This window comes from Narcine bancroftii, chromosome 6 (assembly GCF_036971445.1).
Source record: "Narcine bancroftii isolate sNarBan1 chromosome 6, sNarBan1.hap1, whole genome shotgun sequence".
Classification (NCBI taxonomy): domain Eukaryota; kingdom Metazoa; phylum Chordata; class Chondrichthyes; order Torpediniformes; family Narcinidae; genus Narcine; species Narcine bancroftii.
The window spans coordinates 164,945,692-164,962,067 of record NC_091474.1 but is presented as its reverse complement, the minus strand read 5'-3'; the positions used below and the strand labels follow the sequence as shown (position 1 = coordinate 164,962,067).

General features: G+C 40.8%; 1 protein-coding gene across 2 annotated transcripts in view; it reads left to right on the top strand.

Moving 5' to 3' along the window:
- The window catches only part of slc30a2 (solute carrier family 30 member 2), a 148,374-nt gene that overhangs the window by 90,559 nt on the left and 41,439 nt on the right, over window positions 1-16,376 (top strand). For both annotated transcript variants that reach the window (XM_069886582.1, XM_069886580.1), the window contains exon 4: window positions 15,106-15,259. In XM_069886582.1, the coding sequence (XP_069742683.1) occupies window positions 15,106-15,259 (154 nt within the window). The remainder of the gene's footprint in view (window positions 1-15,105; window positions 15,260-16,376) is intronic.

Genomic DNA, 16,376 nt, shown 5'->3' with positions numbered 1-16,376 from the left:
TAGCTTGAGAATCTTTCTTTGGCTTGGCTTCGCAGACGAAGATTTATGGAGGGGGTAAATGTCCATGTCAGCTGCAGGCTCGTTTGTGGCTGACAAGTCCGATCCGGGACAGGCAGACACGGTTGCAGGGAAAAATTGGTTGGTTGGGTGTTGGGTTTTTCCTCCTTTGCCTTTTGTCAGTGAGGTGTGCTCTGCGGTCTTCTTCAAAGGAGGTTGCTGCCCGCCAAACTGTGAGGCACCAAGATGCACGGTTTGAGGCGATATCAGCCCACTGGCGGTGGTCAATGTGGCAGGCACCAAGAGATTTCTTTAGGCAGTCCTTGTACCTTTTCTTTGGTGCACCTCTGTCACGGTGGCCAGTGGAGAGCTCGCCATATAACACAATCTTGGGAAGGCGATGGTCCTCCATTCTGGAGACGTGACCCACCCAGCGCAGCTGGATCTTCAGCAGCGTGGACTCGATGCTGTTGACCTCTGCCATCTCGAGTACTTCGACATTAGGGATGAAAGCGCTCCAATGAATGTTGAGGATGGAGCGGAGACAACGCTGGTGGAACCCTTCTAGGAGCCGTAGGTGATGCCGGTAGAGGACCCATGATTCGGAGAAATGAATAAATGTATTCCATTAGAAAAAATAATATATAATTTAAGAAATAATATTACAATATTTGAACAAATATGGGAGCCATACATGAAACACAATAGAGAAAACCTACTGGGGACATCTACCACCTAAAATGACAGAAGGAGAAGGAAATGAAAAGAATTGACTCAGTGGAATTTCTTGTTACTTTTATTGAGTGACAACATTGTTTGACAGGTTTAATGTATCTTAGATTCTGTACTTTAAATGAATGGGAGGGGAGGTAGGGAGGGTGGGATGGGAAGAGGGAGGTGGGAGAAAACGACACTGTATATATTTGAAAAGAAAAATGTATGTATCTTGATCAATGTGGTTTATAGTGTGAAAAATAAAAAAATAAAAAAATAATTATTTATTGTCATGAACACATCACGAAATTAGTTGTTTTGCAATGGCATTACACGTGCAAATATTGCTATAAATTGTTTTAAATTTAATAAATTTGTGCAGCAAAAGCGAGTGTGAGGTAGTGCTCTGCATCATGCATTCAGAAATCTGATGGCTGGGAGGGGAGGAGCTATTTTTGTACCACTGGGTGTTCATGTTCAGGCTCCTGTAGCAGAGAGAAGGGGTCATGGCCTGGGTGGTGAGGTTCCTGGAGGATAGAGGCTACTTTCTTAAGGCACCGCCTCTTGTAAATGTCCTTGTTGGAGTGAAGAATGACGCCCATGATGGTGCCGGCTGAGTTCTCAATGCTCTGTAGATTTTTTTCTTGTGTGTTGCACCTCTATAGTAGATAGTCATGCAACCAGTCACAATACTCTCCACAGTACACCTGTAGAAATTTGTAAGAGTCTTTGGTGATGTACCAAAACTTCTCAAACTCCTCACATCCTTCATGATTTCATCGACATGAGGGGGGGGGGTTCCAGGTCAGATCTTCAGAGATGTTAACACCCATGAATTTGAAGTTCTTATCCCTTTCCACTGCTGACCCCTGAATGAGGACTGATTTGTGTTCTCTTGATTTCTCCCTTCTGAAATCCACAATCAGCTCCTTAGTTTTGCAAACATCAAGTTCATTACACAATTGCTGAGCCTGTAGGAATAGTGGAGTGAACCCATGGACACTTAGTGACTCTGAAAGAACTCTCTTTTGCTTTGATCTTTTTGCCACCTTGGGAACTGTTGTAGGTCACTGTCTGGCATCTGCTCACCAGACGATAGCTTTCAATACCCTAATGGCTCGGAGAGCAATTCTTTTTAGATGGAAGACCCACTTCTCCTACTATAATCCAATGGTTTTCTCAAACCATGGCCTATTTGAATTTAGAAAAAAATTAAAGTGCAACATCTGATTCTTCTATTAAATTTGAAGAAACTTCGTGCCCATTTATAAAATATTTTCATATTCTAATGTTTTTTCTTTGGAGTTGTCGTCCCTTCCTGATATCATCAAATTTTTCTTGTGGGTGAGGACCAGGCTTCTTGTGTTTGATGAGTGGTGTTCCAAGGCTTTCCACTGTTTTTTTGTTATTTTTGTTTATCATACTTATTTTTAAGGATTTAGTACAAAGATTTTAGTTTATAATATTACAACAACCAATCGTGTATCCTTGTTCTCTCCATGCATTGTCTATTGTATGTTTCATATTATTAAAATTCAATTAAAAGATTGGAAAAAAAGTAAGGGGTGCTGGGTGACACTAATGGCAATTTACATTACAGCAGGCAAAAGGCAATTTCATGTAATATTGCATGTTCTGTACTATTAAATGACAAAAAAGGAATCTTAAATTTTAAATCTGGAATTGCCATCTCCCTGATCGGCTCAGCCACAAGCTGCTCTAAAATCTAACCCACAGGCATTCTGTAAATTCCTTCTCTTGGATCCAGCACCAACCTGATTTTCCCAATCAACCTGCAAATTTAGATCATCTATGATTACCATGTCTTTTCTATCTCTGATTTAATTTGTGCGCCACTTCCTGGTTACTGTTTGGAGGCCTGTATAACCCTCTGTTCTTTGCAGTTTCCTAACTACCTGCAGGATTCTGCATCTTCCATCCTAGTTCTCCTCTTTCCATGGATTTGATTCTATTTTTTTTTAACCAACACAGCCACACCTTTCTCTCTCCCCCACCCAACTAGCGTCTTTTGATAAGTATATCCCTGGATATTTAGCTCCCAGCTGTTATTTTTCTTTCAACCATGACTCAGTGATGCCCAAAACACCATACCTGCCAATGCCAGTATCCATTTATGCTCTCAGTTCACCTTATTCCTTACACTCATGCATTATTTTCATCTGCCTTCTCAATTTTGTCTCCATAGTATCGCAAGTTGAATTTTTTATCCTGATGACACAATTTTGCCCTATTGACTACTTGTCCTTCCCAACAATCTCATCTACTTGTATATCATCTGCCTTTTCCTCTCCCCTATCATTCTCATTCTCGTCACCCTTGCCAATCTAGTTTAAATCTTCCCCAACAGATCTGCCCACCAAGACATTGGTCCCCCTCAAGTTCAGGTATAACCCACCCTTTTCGTACAAGCTGGACATTCCCCAAAAGAGATCCCAATGATCAAGAAATTTGAAACTCTGCCCCTTCCACCAATTTTTCTTAGCCATGCTATATCATCCTAATCTTGCCCTCTCTGGCATGTGGCGCAGTCAGTAATCCTGAGATTGCGACCCTTTAGAGCCTATTGTGCTATCCTCTTATGAATCCTGCTTGTTTAATCACCATTTAACTTCTAGAAAATTAGTTAATTAATTTATGTTGACACTATATAATAATAGTTACCTCTAGAATGGATAGGAGAAAAATAAGTCTCCAACAGAGTCCTATTGATCCAGTGGGACCTGCTGAATTTCTTCAGCACTTTTGTGTATTTACTAGATTTACAATACTGTAATGTTACTGGCTCCCTTGACAAAAATGAGCATGACATGTATACCTAGTAACAAAGCCATTGCTCAGCAGGAGCTTTTTCATTGCTGGCGAGTGCCTCATTAACACATTGTAGCAATTGCCTTATTAGCTAAAGTCTAGCTGTGAAACAATTCAAATTATTCAAGGTATTTGTATTGGCACAGGCATAATTCTCAAATTCCAATTTTATAAATTATAATCCCAGTTTAGTGGTTTAAAGAAAAAGAATAGTCTTCCTGTGATTTAGTCATCCATTGTGCTATTACCTAGACATAAAGTAGCCAGTATTTTCCAAGACTTGCTGAAAAGAGTCTTCACAGTACAGTAACAGTTCAAAACATAATTTACATTTGCCCTCCTTTACTTAACCAAAAGTAACATTTTAAGGTTATCTTTTCTAGCCACAAAATGAGAGAACCCAAGTGCAAAATTAATCTGTGACTTTTCTGTACACCATATTTCATGCTAGAATATCCCTAAAGTGTTAGAGGCCAATATTATATGCAATCATCTGAACACAACTTGAAAGCATTTTTGGCACCTGAGTGGATTTCATGGGTACAAATGGCCAAAGAGGAAGATGTGCAGTATATTTATAGACATAGTAAAGAAAGTTTTGAGAAATCCATTACAACTTCACAGGGAGTCTGGGTTGTTCAAGTGAAAATATTCCTAAGTTTGACTTATAGCTAAACAGACTTGTATTAGTTTGTCTTCCAATTGCCTTGTTCAAAAGTATTAGAGAAAGACCTACAGATGCTACTGCAGATTTTGATTTTCAGATTTATTGTTCGGAGTATAAACATGGCATCATATACAACTCTGAGATTCTTTGCCAGCAAGCCAGAACTTCCACTTATTGGGAATGCAAATATAACTGTAAACAATGTATATATCTAAACAAAGAACAGAAAACAAACTGCAATACAGAGAATAAACAAATCAATAAAGTCCAAAAGTAAGAGTCCTGATGGTAGCAGCCCTAATACAATGATTAAATAATTTTTTGTATACAATATCACAGTCACACAGCGTGGAAACAGATCCTGTGGCCTAACTTGCCCACACCAACCAAAATGTCCCTCCCATGCTTGTCACATTTGGCCCACATTCCTCTAAACCACACATGTCAAACTCTGGCCCGCGGGCCAAATTATATTTGGCCTGCAAGATCATATCTAAAATGTATTAGAGGTGGCCCGCTGGCCGCCGCGCCAGTATAGCGCATGCACAGTAACCGCTGTGTCCCAGGGTGAGAGAGAGAGAGAAAAATCCTAGTCCTTGAAAAGTAGTGGTGGGTGTTTTTATAAACACGCTGTCGTGTCCCCCCGCCCACCCCCCCCCCACTGCAGCGCGGCCTGGCCGGTGTCAGGGGAAGCCAAGGCCGCTTCCCAGGGCCCGGAACCCCAGTAGCACAGCGTTTCTTGGAGCTGCAGATGGAGTCAGGACGCCGGAGGGAAGATTGGGGCTCCCCGCTGGGCGCCTTCCCACCGGACCAGCGGCGGGTGCCCGGAGTACACGTGGAGAGCGAGGCTGGTCGGGCAGGTAGGGTGGAACCCCCCCGCCAATCTCGGGAGTGGCATGGGCTGGATCGGGATTAGCCACGCTCACCTGCTCCTCCACCGCTGACCGGGATCCCAGCGCGGTCCTGAGCGCGGAGACTGCCCTGGAAATGTCCTGGGACACGGGCACGGAAAGAAAAGGGGGTCCGGGAGAAACTCAGCAGGTCAAGGGGGGTCCGGGAGAAACTCAGCAGGTCAAGGGAGGTCCGGGAGAAACTCAGCAGGTCAAGGGAGATCCAGGAGAAACTCAGCAGGTCAAGGGGGGTCTGGGAGAAACTCAGCAGGTCAAAGGGGGATCCGGGAGAAACTCAGCAGGTCAAGGGAGGTCCGGGAGAAACTCAGCAGGTCAAGGGGGGTCCGGGAGAAACTTAGCAGGTCAAGGGGGAGGGGTCCGGGAGAAACTCAGAAGGTCAAGGGGAGGGGGTCCGGGAGAAACTCAGCAGGTCAAGGGAGGTCCGGGAGAAACTCAGCAGGTCAAGGGAGGTCCGGGAGAAACTCAGCAGGTCAAGGGAGATCCAGGAGAAACTCAGCAGGTCAAGGGGGGTCTGGGAGAAACTCAGCAGGTCAAAGGGGGATCCGGGAGAAACTCAGCAGGTCAAGGGAGGTCCGGGAGAAACTCAGCAGGTCAAGGGGGGTCCGGGAGAAACTTAGCAGGTCAAGGGGGGGCCGGCAGAAACTCAGCAGGTCAAGGGGGGTCCGGGAGAAACTCAGCAGGTCAAGGGGGGTCCGGGAGAAACTCAGCAGGTCAAGGGGGGTCCGGCAGAAAATCAGGGGGGGGCCTGACCTCGCCTGGACCGTTGCCCACTCCCCCTCCCTGCCGCAGGCCAACCCGCGACTCACGGTGACGGGGCCGCTGATCCGGCGAGATGCCGCCCTGCAGCGAGAGCCGATGCCCCCGCACTGTCGTTGTCCAATCTGATCGCCCGCAAACCCCGCCCTCCCGCACACAGGCCTGAGTAAGTATTATGAACTTTAATCTCAGGATAAAACGATCTTCCAATCGTTTCATGTCACAGTGATAAATATATTCCTGGTTAAAAATGGTCCTCCACCTGGATACAAGCTCATTAGGCATAAAACTTGAAAAGTGTGTAAATCAAAGGATATCTGTACCAATGGAAAAAGGGCATGGCAAATAACCCTGCTAGAGTTCATGCCCACAATCAGTCACCCATTTGATTGTTTCAGGAATCATGTTATTCTCCCACATTCTCAATAGCCCTATTCGACAGCACACTAGCAACATTTGACAAATCCTCTATAGAGAAATATTATTTATTGAATATTTTATTTCTCATTTGTTAATGCTTCTGGAAAGAGTTTATCCAAAACTATTATTAAACATTTATTTTAATAAGAAAAAGTTTAACATTACATATGTTGAAAGAAGAGAAAACATGCAGATGTTGTTGAAAATTTTCAATAAATATTTAGTTCGGCCCTCGACTTAGGCCAAGTTTTTAATTTTGGCCCTCCGTGAATTTGAGTTTGACACCCCTGCTCTAAACCCATCTTATCCATGTATCCATCCAATTTTTTCTTAAAAGTTGTGATAGTTACCTGTCCTAACCACCATTTCCAGCACCCTATTCCATACACTCACCCCCTTGGAATAAACAAGTTGCCCCTCAGTTTCTTATTAAATTTCTGCTCTCCTCCTCACCCATCAACTTTAAACCTATGTCCTTTTACCCATTATCTACTGTAGGCAAAATACTCTGCGCTCACCTGATCTATTCCTTTCATGATTTTTTATATCTCCATGGGATCACCTCTCATCCTCCTGTGCTCCAAGGAATAAAGCCATCACCTGCTCAACTTTACCCAATAACTCAGCCCTGAGTCCTTGTAAATCTTCTCTGCATCCTCTCCAGGTTGCAGCATGGTGACCCCCAAAACTGAACATCTGCAACAAGACCTCCCAAATTCTACGCTGAATATACTGTCTGATGAAGGCCAATGTGCCAAAAGCCTTTTTGACCACCCTACCTATATGTGACACCACTTTCTAGGTACTGTGTACCTGTACTCCTGGATCCCTCCGCTTGAGAACACTCCCTATTCATGTGTAGGCCCTACCCATGTTAGACATCCAAAATACAATACCTCACATTTCTGTTTTAAATTCCATAAACTATTCCTTTTCCCACCTGTGCAACTGATCAAGAAAGATCCTGTTGCAATCTTTGGCCACTGTCTTCACTATCTACTTTGGTGTCATCCACAAAGATGCAAATCATGCCATGTATATTCTGATCTGAATCATTGATATAGATGACAAACATCAATGGGCCCAGCACCAGACCCTGTGGTATGCCATTAGTCATAGGCTTCCACTCGGGTAAAAAAAACATTCCACCATTATCCTCTGCATTCTGCCATGTAGTCAATTATCTATTCATTCTGCTATCACATCTTGGATCCCATGTGACCTAACCTTCCTGAGCAAATTACTGTGTGGAACCTTATCGAATACCTTTCTGATATATACAATGTTCATAGCTCTGCTTTCGTCAACTTCTTGGTCACAGTTCTTGCACAAGTTGTACCTCACGCCACAAAAATAACATAAATCAGAGCCAGAAATTTCAGAAATGTGTTTTAAGTGTGGTGGTTGGAACTATTGTCCACTCCACCTGGCTACGTACAAAGATGAGATCTTTCTGGGAAGACCTGGGGAACATTCTTTTTTATTTTAAAAAAACATTCACAGAAGTCGGTTTTCCACAAGATCCAGAGTGCACCTTCTGGGAGACCTTGGGGAAGTGAGTTTTAGAATGTCCAAATACCAAATTTTGATCATGAAGGTCACCTTGGCAATAACGAGGAAGTGTATAGCGGTTAAGTGGAAGTTCGAATCCTAACTAAATACCACACGTTGGAATGTGGAAATGCAGAGTTGCATTCCCCTGGCAAAAATCACATACAATCTAAGGAAGAAACACAATATATTTGTTAAAGTGCGGCAACCTTACTTGAAATCTATTGGCACACAGGTAAGTTCTCTCCCCACCCCTCCCCCCTTCGAAATAGGAGTATTGTAGCAATCCGTCCCAGCAGGGGAATGAATGTGATCAAAAAAGTGGAACGTGATGCAGGCGATGTGTTTCTTTCAGTTTCGTTTTGATTTTTAAAAAACTTTCTTTTTAGTTTAATGTAATTTAATTGACTGTACTTTCAGTTGTATGAAGGTGGGGGAGCTGGGAGGGGGAATAAATACATGAATGTAAAAAAGATTATATGGTTTGTTTGAATTATGAGTCTGAAAATTAAAATAAAATATTTTAAAAAAAACACCTTGGACACAGCTTAAAAAAAAAACTGATATGTGAGACATGATCTCCCATTTACAAAATTGTACTGACTGTCCCTATCAGCCTTTGCCCATTCAACTGCATGTATAATCTCTCTCAGAATATTCTCTCGTTACTTACCAACCACAATTATGAGGCACACTGGCCTGTAGATCCCAGGTATTTCCCTGTTGTCCTTCTTGAACAGAGGTGCATCGTTGGCCATTAATCTTATGGCATCTCACCTGTACTTAATGACGACTTGTAAATCTCAGCCAGGGCACCTTCAATTTCCTGTCTAACTTCCTACAGTGTCCTCAAATATATCTGATCATGCTCGGGAGATTTGTCTGCCTTCAATCAAATCAGAAAGTTCAGCACATGGTTAGCTGTAATACTGACTGTTCCCAAGACACTACCATTGACTACCCCAAGTTCCCCATTCCTCATGTTTTCTCCACAGTTAAAACAGAGGTACTCATTGGGGACCTTGCCCATCTCTTGTGGTTTCATATAGAGTTGACCACATTGATTCCTGAGGGACCTATTTTTTTCTCTGGTTACCCATTTCCCCTTGATGTATTTATAAAATTTCTTGGATTAATGTTATCTGCCAGAGCCATCTCATGTCCCCTTTTGGACCTCCTGATTTCCTCCTTTAGCTTGCTCCTCAGTTCCCAAAACCTCTCCAGGAATGCTCCTGATCCCAGCTCCTTATACCTGCCCCATCTCCTTCTTGATATTGAAGAAAACCTGAAATTCCCTCATCATTCAAACTTCCCTGTGCTTACATGTCTGAACCTTCACTATTAGAAGCGTGCATGTCCTGGATTCCTTCAACATTTTTATAAACATCCCATTTTCCTGACGTTCCTCTTCCTTCAAACAATCTGTTCCAATTAACTTTTAAGCCTTGCCCTATTTCCAAATTTTAACTTGTGGTCTTACCCTGTCTCTCTCCATAACTATCTTAAACCAAATAGAATAATGGTCACTGGTCCCCAAAGGTTCGACCACGAACACTTCATCCATTTGTCCTTCCCAATTTCCCAAGTGTAGATCAAGTGCTGCCATCTTCCTTGTGGTATCCTCTATGTATTGCTGGAGGAAATGTTTTTGGACACATGTTAAATTCCACCCCATCTAAACCTTTTGTACTATGACTTATCCTGTCATTATTTTGAAAGTTAAAATTTCCTAATGTAACAACCCTATCTGACCTACAGCTGGCAGCAAGCTCCTGGCATATTTGTTCCTCTAATTCTCATTGAAAACATCGGGTCCTATAGTACACTCCAAACAAGGTGATCATGCCATTTTTGTTCCTCAACTCCATTCACATAGCCTCACTAGTAGACCCACCTCTAATGTCACCTCTGACCAGTACTGTGACATTCTCCTTAACCAATGCAACAACCCCACTTCTCTTTTTTGAAGCCCCTGTACCCTGGAATATTGTGCTGCCAGTCTTGCCCCTCTCTAAACCAGGTTTCTGTAATGGTTACCTCTTCCCAGTCACGTATTTATCCATGGCCTAAGTTCATCTCCCTTACCTGGCAAGACTCTAGCATTAAAATAAGCACAATTTAAACCAACGGCCCTTCCTCGCTCCCTGCCTTTCTCCTGTCCACTAAACAATCTCCCATTACTCTACTTATCAATGTCTCACCTGCATCTGAACTACATAGGATTCCAGTCCCCACCCCTACAATTCTAGTTTAAACTGTTACGAGCCCAAAGGACCTCAAAACCCAGCAGCAAAAGACATTCACCAAGACAAGTAGTTTTTAAAACAAAAGTTGCTTTTAATCAACTTTAAACATGAAATCAGAATCAAACTTTAACTTGTCTCTATACTTAACTAACCCAAATTAACCCCCTTCTAATTCTAAGCGCATGTATATGTATGTATGTAAATTTAAGAAAAGTTCTTTGGTTCACAGTTCAATCTCACTTCTCCTTCTTCCAAGTTCTCTGGTTGCAGGCAATTCTTATACTGTGCACAGAATTTAACATGTAGAAAGTTCACCAGGTTTTGGTGCTTGAAAGGTAAATGTTTACTACTCAGGAAGGTTCTTGTAGGGTTTGCAGAGAGAGATTTGTTGTTCCAGGATTTTCACAACTGAGGTACCACCATTAGTCACCTCAAGGTCTCGCTGATGAAACTTGCCCCATCAGTGTTCTCCAAATGGTAACCTTTCTTTCATGCTATGATAGAGTTCCTTTCTGTTCTACTTATTCCAAGAGAAACATCAGACAGATAGCACTTCCAGCCATCCACTGCTCTGGAGCTTCCTGGCTTGCACAGTTCAGCTGCTTTCAGTGTCACACACACTAGCTGAGAAAGCTTGTGAACTAGTCTTCTTTCTCTCTCTCTCTCTCTCTCCAACTGCCAGAAAGTCCATGTGACTCTCTCACTTGCAAAAACCCCCACCTTCTTCTGCAAACCACGGGAGTTCTCTCTTGGTCAAGCTGTTGTCTTAGAAAAACAAAAGCTAGGAGTGCCCTTTCTGTGACCACTTTGCAGAAAAGTCAGAAGCCTTGTAGTTATCCAACCAGCCAGCCTGTCTCAATTCCAAACAATGGTCTATTCATTTCATGAGGTCATTTCAAATAGCACCTACTTGTGAAATGTGCATAAAAGTCTCCATGGATCCTGCAATGTTACCGAATATGAATTCTTCAGTCTTTCAAATAAGATCTGTTTTAAAATCTGTATTAGGAAATTTTAACCTACTCTAATATTACAAAATTCCCAATATTTATCCATTACAAAACCCACTCGTGTTGCACTAGTAAGAAATAAAGAAAATACATTGGAAAATGTATTCAAAGTTCTCATTTTCATTGGTTTACTGTTCAAATAAATAACTGAATTAAAAATTCCATTATCTTTAAAATATAGTTCAGGTTGAAGGCATTGTAATTTCAGGTGCTCTTTTACACTTTACCAAAGGTACGCTTATTAAAAATATTGTATTTCTTTTGTACATTAATAAAAAACTTGAGAGTTCAAGGCTTTTCTGAAAAAAATGCTAATGTGCATTACCACACTATTAACAAAACACAGCAGGCACAATGAATGTCAGTGTGGTAACCTGTATAAATTTATTTGTGATTAATGCAGAGCCAGTTTATAAGAAATGTGGAATTTGAATCAAGGTTCATGCAGCAACTAACAATAACATTTCAGGAACATACAGTGCCCTCCACAATGTTTGGGACAAAGATACCTTTTTTGTCCCCCTTAGTCCCCCTGTGGTCCACAGTTTTAAATTTGCAATCAAACAATTCACATATTCCAGATTTTATTCAAGGTTATTTGTATATATTTTGGCTTGACCATGATGCACTTTTTATACATAATCCCCTCATTTCAAGGCAGACATTTGGGTTCACAGGTGTTTGTGAAAACTCTGATATGTTCAATTGCTTAATTGGTGCAGATACAAGAGAATTGGTGCAGATACAAGAGAATTGGTGCAGATACAAGAGAATTGGTGCAGATACAAGAGAATTGGTGCAGATACAAGAGAATTGGTGCAGATACAAGAGAATTAGTGCAGATACAAGAGAAACCTTCTTCAGGAGGAAGGGATGGATATGCCAATAACTACTGTCTGCAGAAGACTTCAAGCACAGAAATACAGATGCAAATCATTGCAAAGGAGGCATGCTTTGGACCTTGAGCAGTTCCTTTATGCCTCCACATCTTGCTCTTGCCATCACTCTGATATAGGTTAATCTGTGTCTCATCTGTCTCAATTCTACAGGATATTTTAAATATTTCTTGGCAAACTATAATCTGGCCATCCTTTCTGTGGTGAATGAGTGGTTTGCATCTTGCAGTGTCGCCTCTGTATTTCTGATCATAAAGTCTACTGTGGATATTAATTGGCATATCCACACATGCCTCTCCTGTGGAGTGTTTCTGATCTGTCAGATGTGTTAAAGGATTTTTCTTCATTATGATGATCAGCATCAGCAGTGGAGATCTTCTTTGGAAGACCAGTCCCTTCGTGATGACTGAGCTCTTTCTTCTTGATAAGGTTCCAAACTGTTGATTTTGGTCATCCTAAGGTTTGGGCGGTCTCTCACTGTTTTATTCTTGTTTTCCAAATTCATAATGGCATCTTTGACTTTCCTTTGCACAACTTTGGTCCTCGTGTTGAAAAATGGCAACTACAGGTGATCAAAAGCTTAGAAGCCAGCCTAGCTCACCAATGAAGCAATTAAATATATCTGAGTACTCACTAACACCTGTGAAGCCAAGTGACCCAAACATTATGGTGCCTTGAAATGAGGGGACTATGTATAAAAAATGCATAATTTCTACATGATCAAACCAAAATGTACCCAAATAACCTTGAATAAAATCTGGAATGTGGGCTATAATTACAGGTGAATTGTTTGATTACAAATTTAAAACTGTGGAGCACAGGAACAAATAAAGAAAAAAAAAGTCTCTGTCCCTCAAAAATTATGGAGGGCACTGTATATAAAACATGAACTATTAAATTGTGAATTCAGTTGTATTATCCATGAAAATGAACAAAACTCTGCTGAAGAAGTATTTTTACACAAACTAGTGTCTTCATTTGTATATAGTACTAATGATTGGCTGAGAACCGTAGCCACACCTACTGGCCAGGCCATAAGGTGCTGCACCTCACCAGACCCAAGTAAGTCTGGACTGGTCGACCTTGATGTACTAGGCTCCAGTCTTTTGGTAAGTAAGTCTGGACTGGTCGACCTTGATGTACTAGGCTCCAGTCTTTTGGTAATAAAAGCCTTGGTTTGAGTCATTGCACTCCTAGGTGAAAAGTGAGGAGTGACCTTATTAACTCAGTTAATAAGATTGCAACTACAGCAATTTCACAAGATCATAACAATAGGCCATTATTACAATTAAATCTTGCACAATCGATGACCTTTGGAGTCAAGGCTCATGTCCGAAACATTGGTGATATATCTTTGCCTCCTATGGACGCTGCAGGACTTGCTGAGTTTCTTCAGAACCTTTGGGTATTTACTACAATCACAGTGTCTGCGAACCTTTTTCACTTACTGTAAATCTAAATGTGTTAACCCCACTAGTACCGAAGAGAATGCAAGAGAAAATGAGAAACTACAGACCAGGAAAACTGAGTGACTGGGAAAATGCTGGAATCCATGATCAAGGAAGGAATAACTTAAAAAATAACTATAGGACTGGGCATGGGCAACATGGATTTATGAAAAGAAAATCAGTTTTAATAAAGTAGCTGATACAAGTTAACAACAAACAAATAAAGACAAACCAAATCATTCATCTATTTGGACTTTTAGAAGGCCATTGACAAAGCGCCACTCATAAGATTAATTAAACAAATTGCACATGTCTAGTAGTGGCAGCAATCTTTTGGTTTGGTTTAAAGATTCATTAGCAAATAACAGAGTAGGAATAAATTGGTCAGTTTCAGGCTGGGAAGTTCAGGTCATGGGGTGCAACACCACATGATGCTGGGGGTCCAGCTGTTCATAATCTCAATTAATGCTTTAGATGAGAACAGCAAGTATAATCTTTATTATAATTTTAAAGCAAAAAAAATGTTGGAGATCCAAAGTAAAGGCAGAAAATACTGGAAGCACTCAACAGGTCAGGCAGGAGTCGTGGGGAGAGAAATTAAGTTATGTTTCAAGTCAATGACCTTTATCATAACAATGTGTGCTTACTAACTTTTCATTAAAATCTACTTGGATCTCAAATGGATAAAGATCTCACTTCCCTTTCCTTCTCCCCCACCCCCCCTCCCCCCACTCCATTTTATTTAGGAGTCTGCCTGATTTTCGGCACTCCTGATGAAGGCCTCAGGCCCCAAAACATTGACTGCATTTTAATATCTATGAATGTAGCATGGTCTGCTGTGTTTCTCCAGCACTTTAGTGAACTGCAAGATTGTCAAGTCTGTGGGATAGCTGGCATGTGATGGCCATCCACCTTTAAAAGAAGTTGCACATAAGCAATTTGCACTCCTCAATTTGAATTTTGGAACAGGAACATGTCAGACCTGAATGCCTCTCTCTCATTTTACCCCAGAAACTCCGAGGCTTTGATGTTAACAAGACCACTGTATGAGAGAGCCACAGGCAGGGGATGGTCAACTCAAAGAAGGAAGTGGCTGGCATACAAACAGAAAATAAACACTATTTTCATAAGCAGTGTTGTCATCAAGAATGAATGACTTTGGTGTCTCAGTGAAAGGTGCCTCAATGCCCTGGAAAGTTACCAACAATCCTGGCTCTAAAATCTCCAAATCATCTGGTAGAAAGAAGACAGCAATGACATGGCCCTTTTCTAAAATAATATCCTCAGCATTGAGGGCTAAATAATACCACATTCTATTCATAGGATCTTTTTTCAGGGTGTTTGGGAAAAATTGAACAAATCTAATTACTGTACTGGAATCTCCAGTGGATGAAATTGTTGTGGGGTAACAAAGTGCAAGTTATCCTGCTTTGATGAAATGCTCTATGCTTACTTAACAAATTGACCCCAAGTAATTTGCCTAATAGTTGAAAACTGTTTATTATAAATATTGGGGGGAATAGACTGGTTATTTGATTGTCCTAATGAATGTTGTTTAATATTTTGACTGACTTCAGGAAGAAACCTCAGGGATCAGTAAAATACTAACAGACTGCCTTATTCAAATGTCTATGCCTTTTTATTTTGCTTTGTATCACAGAGATTCTTGGAGCTTTTCTCTCAGTTATCTCAATCTGGGCAGTGACAGCAGTGTTGGTCTATCTTGCTATCCAGCGACTGATCAGCAAAGACTTTGAAATTGAAAGCCATGTAATGCTCATTACTTCTGGGTGTGCAATAGGAGTCAATATCATGTAAGCAATCTTCATATTTATTTGAACATTTTAATCACATAATATTTGATGTATGCATTCCAACAAAATTTCAACTGTTGCCAAATGAATATGTAAGCTCCAATTTAAAATGATGAAATTGAGAAAATTGGAGAAATTTAACGGCTTTGTTTTTACATGATCCTGTTTTTACATTCAGTTGTCCCTTTAAATCAACATGTCAAAAAAATGGCTCTTAACAAAATTTGTAGGCAATTGCATACAAGTATCAAAACAAGTTAGTTAACAAATATTAAAAAATGCAGGTGATGGAAATCAAAAAAAAGAAGAGAAAATGCTGGAAACATTCAGCATGTCAGGTAACATTTGTGAAAAGAGAAATTAAAATCATGTTTCTGCTCAAAGACCCTTTGACAGAATATTTCTGTTTTTGTCTCAGTTAAAATAAATAGAAGCTTACTTCCTTACTTTGTGAAGTAATTGGGACAATTTTTGGCTTGGTTGCAAAAGTGTCAAAAGATCTGATGTTTTGGTCAGATGAAATGAAACAGTGCTGAGACATTAAAAATAGTGACGTCTTGGTCAAGACTGCTCCTTTCTTAGGTGCCAGTCCCTGTGCATGTTGCTGTAGGTGTCTCAGGATAGAAATTGATAGAACACTGATTTATTTTTTCTCCTCTTTTAACTGAGATTAGCTATCCAAGGAGATGCAAAACTTTCACCTGCTCATTATCACACCAATGACATGAATTTCTCAGTGAACCATAAGAAAAAGATCTGAAAATAATTTGGCATTTTGAATGCTCAGCTAGATGTGGTGCACAATTGTTTGGAAAGAGACAGGGTTCAGTATTTCAACCCAAAAATAACCATCAACTAGCAGGCACACATGCCTCATCGATGAGTCTTTAACTTTTCAGTGCACAGTTAAACCCCTGGTCTGTCGGATAAGTGAGTTTTCTGGTTGCTTAAGACTCACTCTAACAATGCCTAACTAATATACCTGCATTAAGAATAAACAGTTTAAAAGACAAAAATACTGTACTGTACTTACACTCAATAAATTTCACTTGTATGAATATATAAACCTTAAAGCATTTTACTTTATTTTCAGTCATATTCTTTGAAAACAATTCAC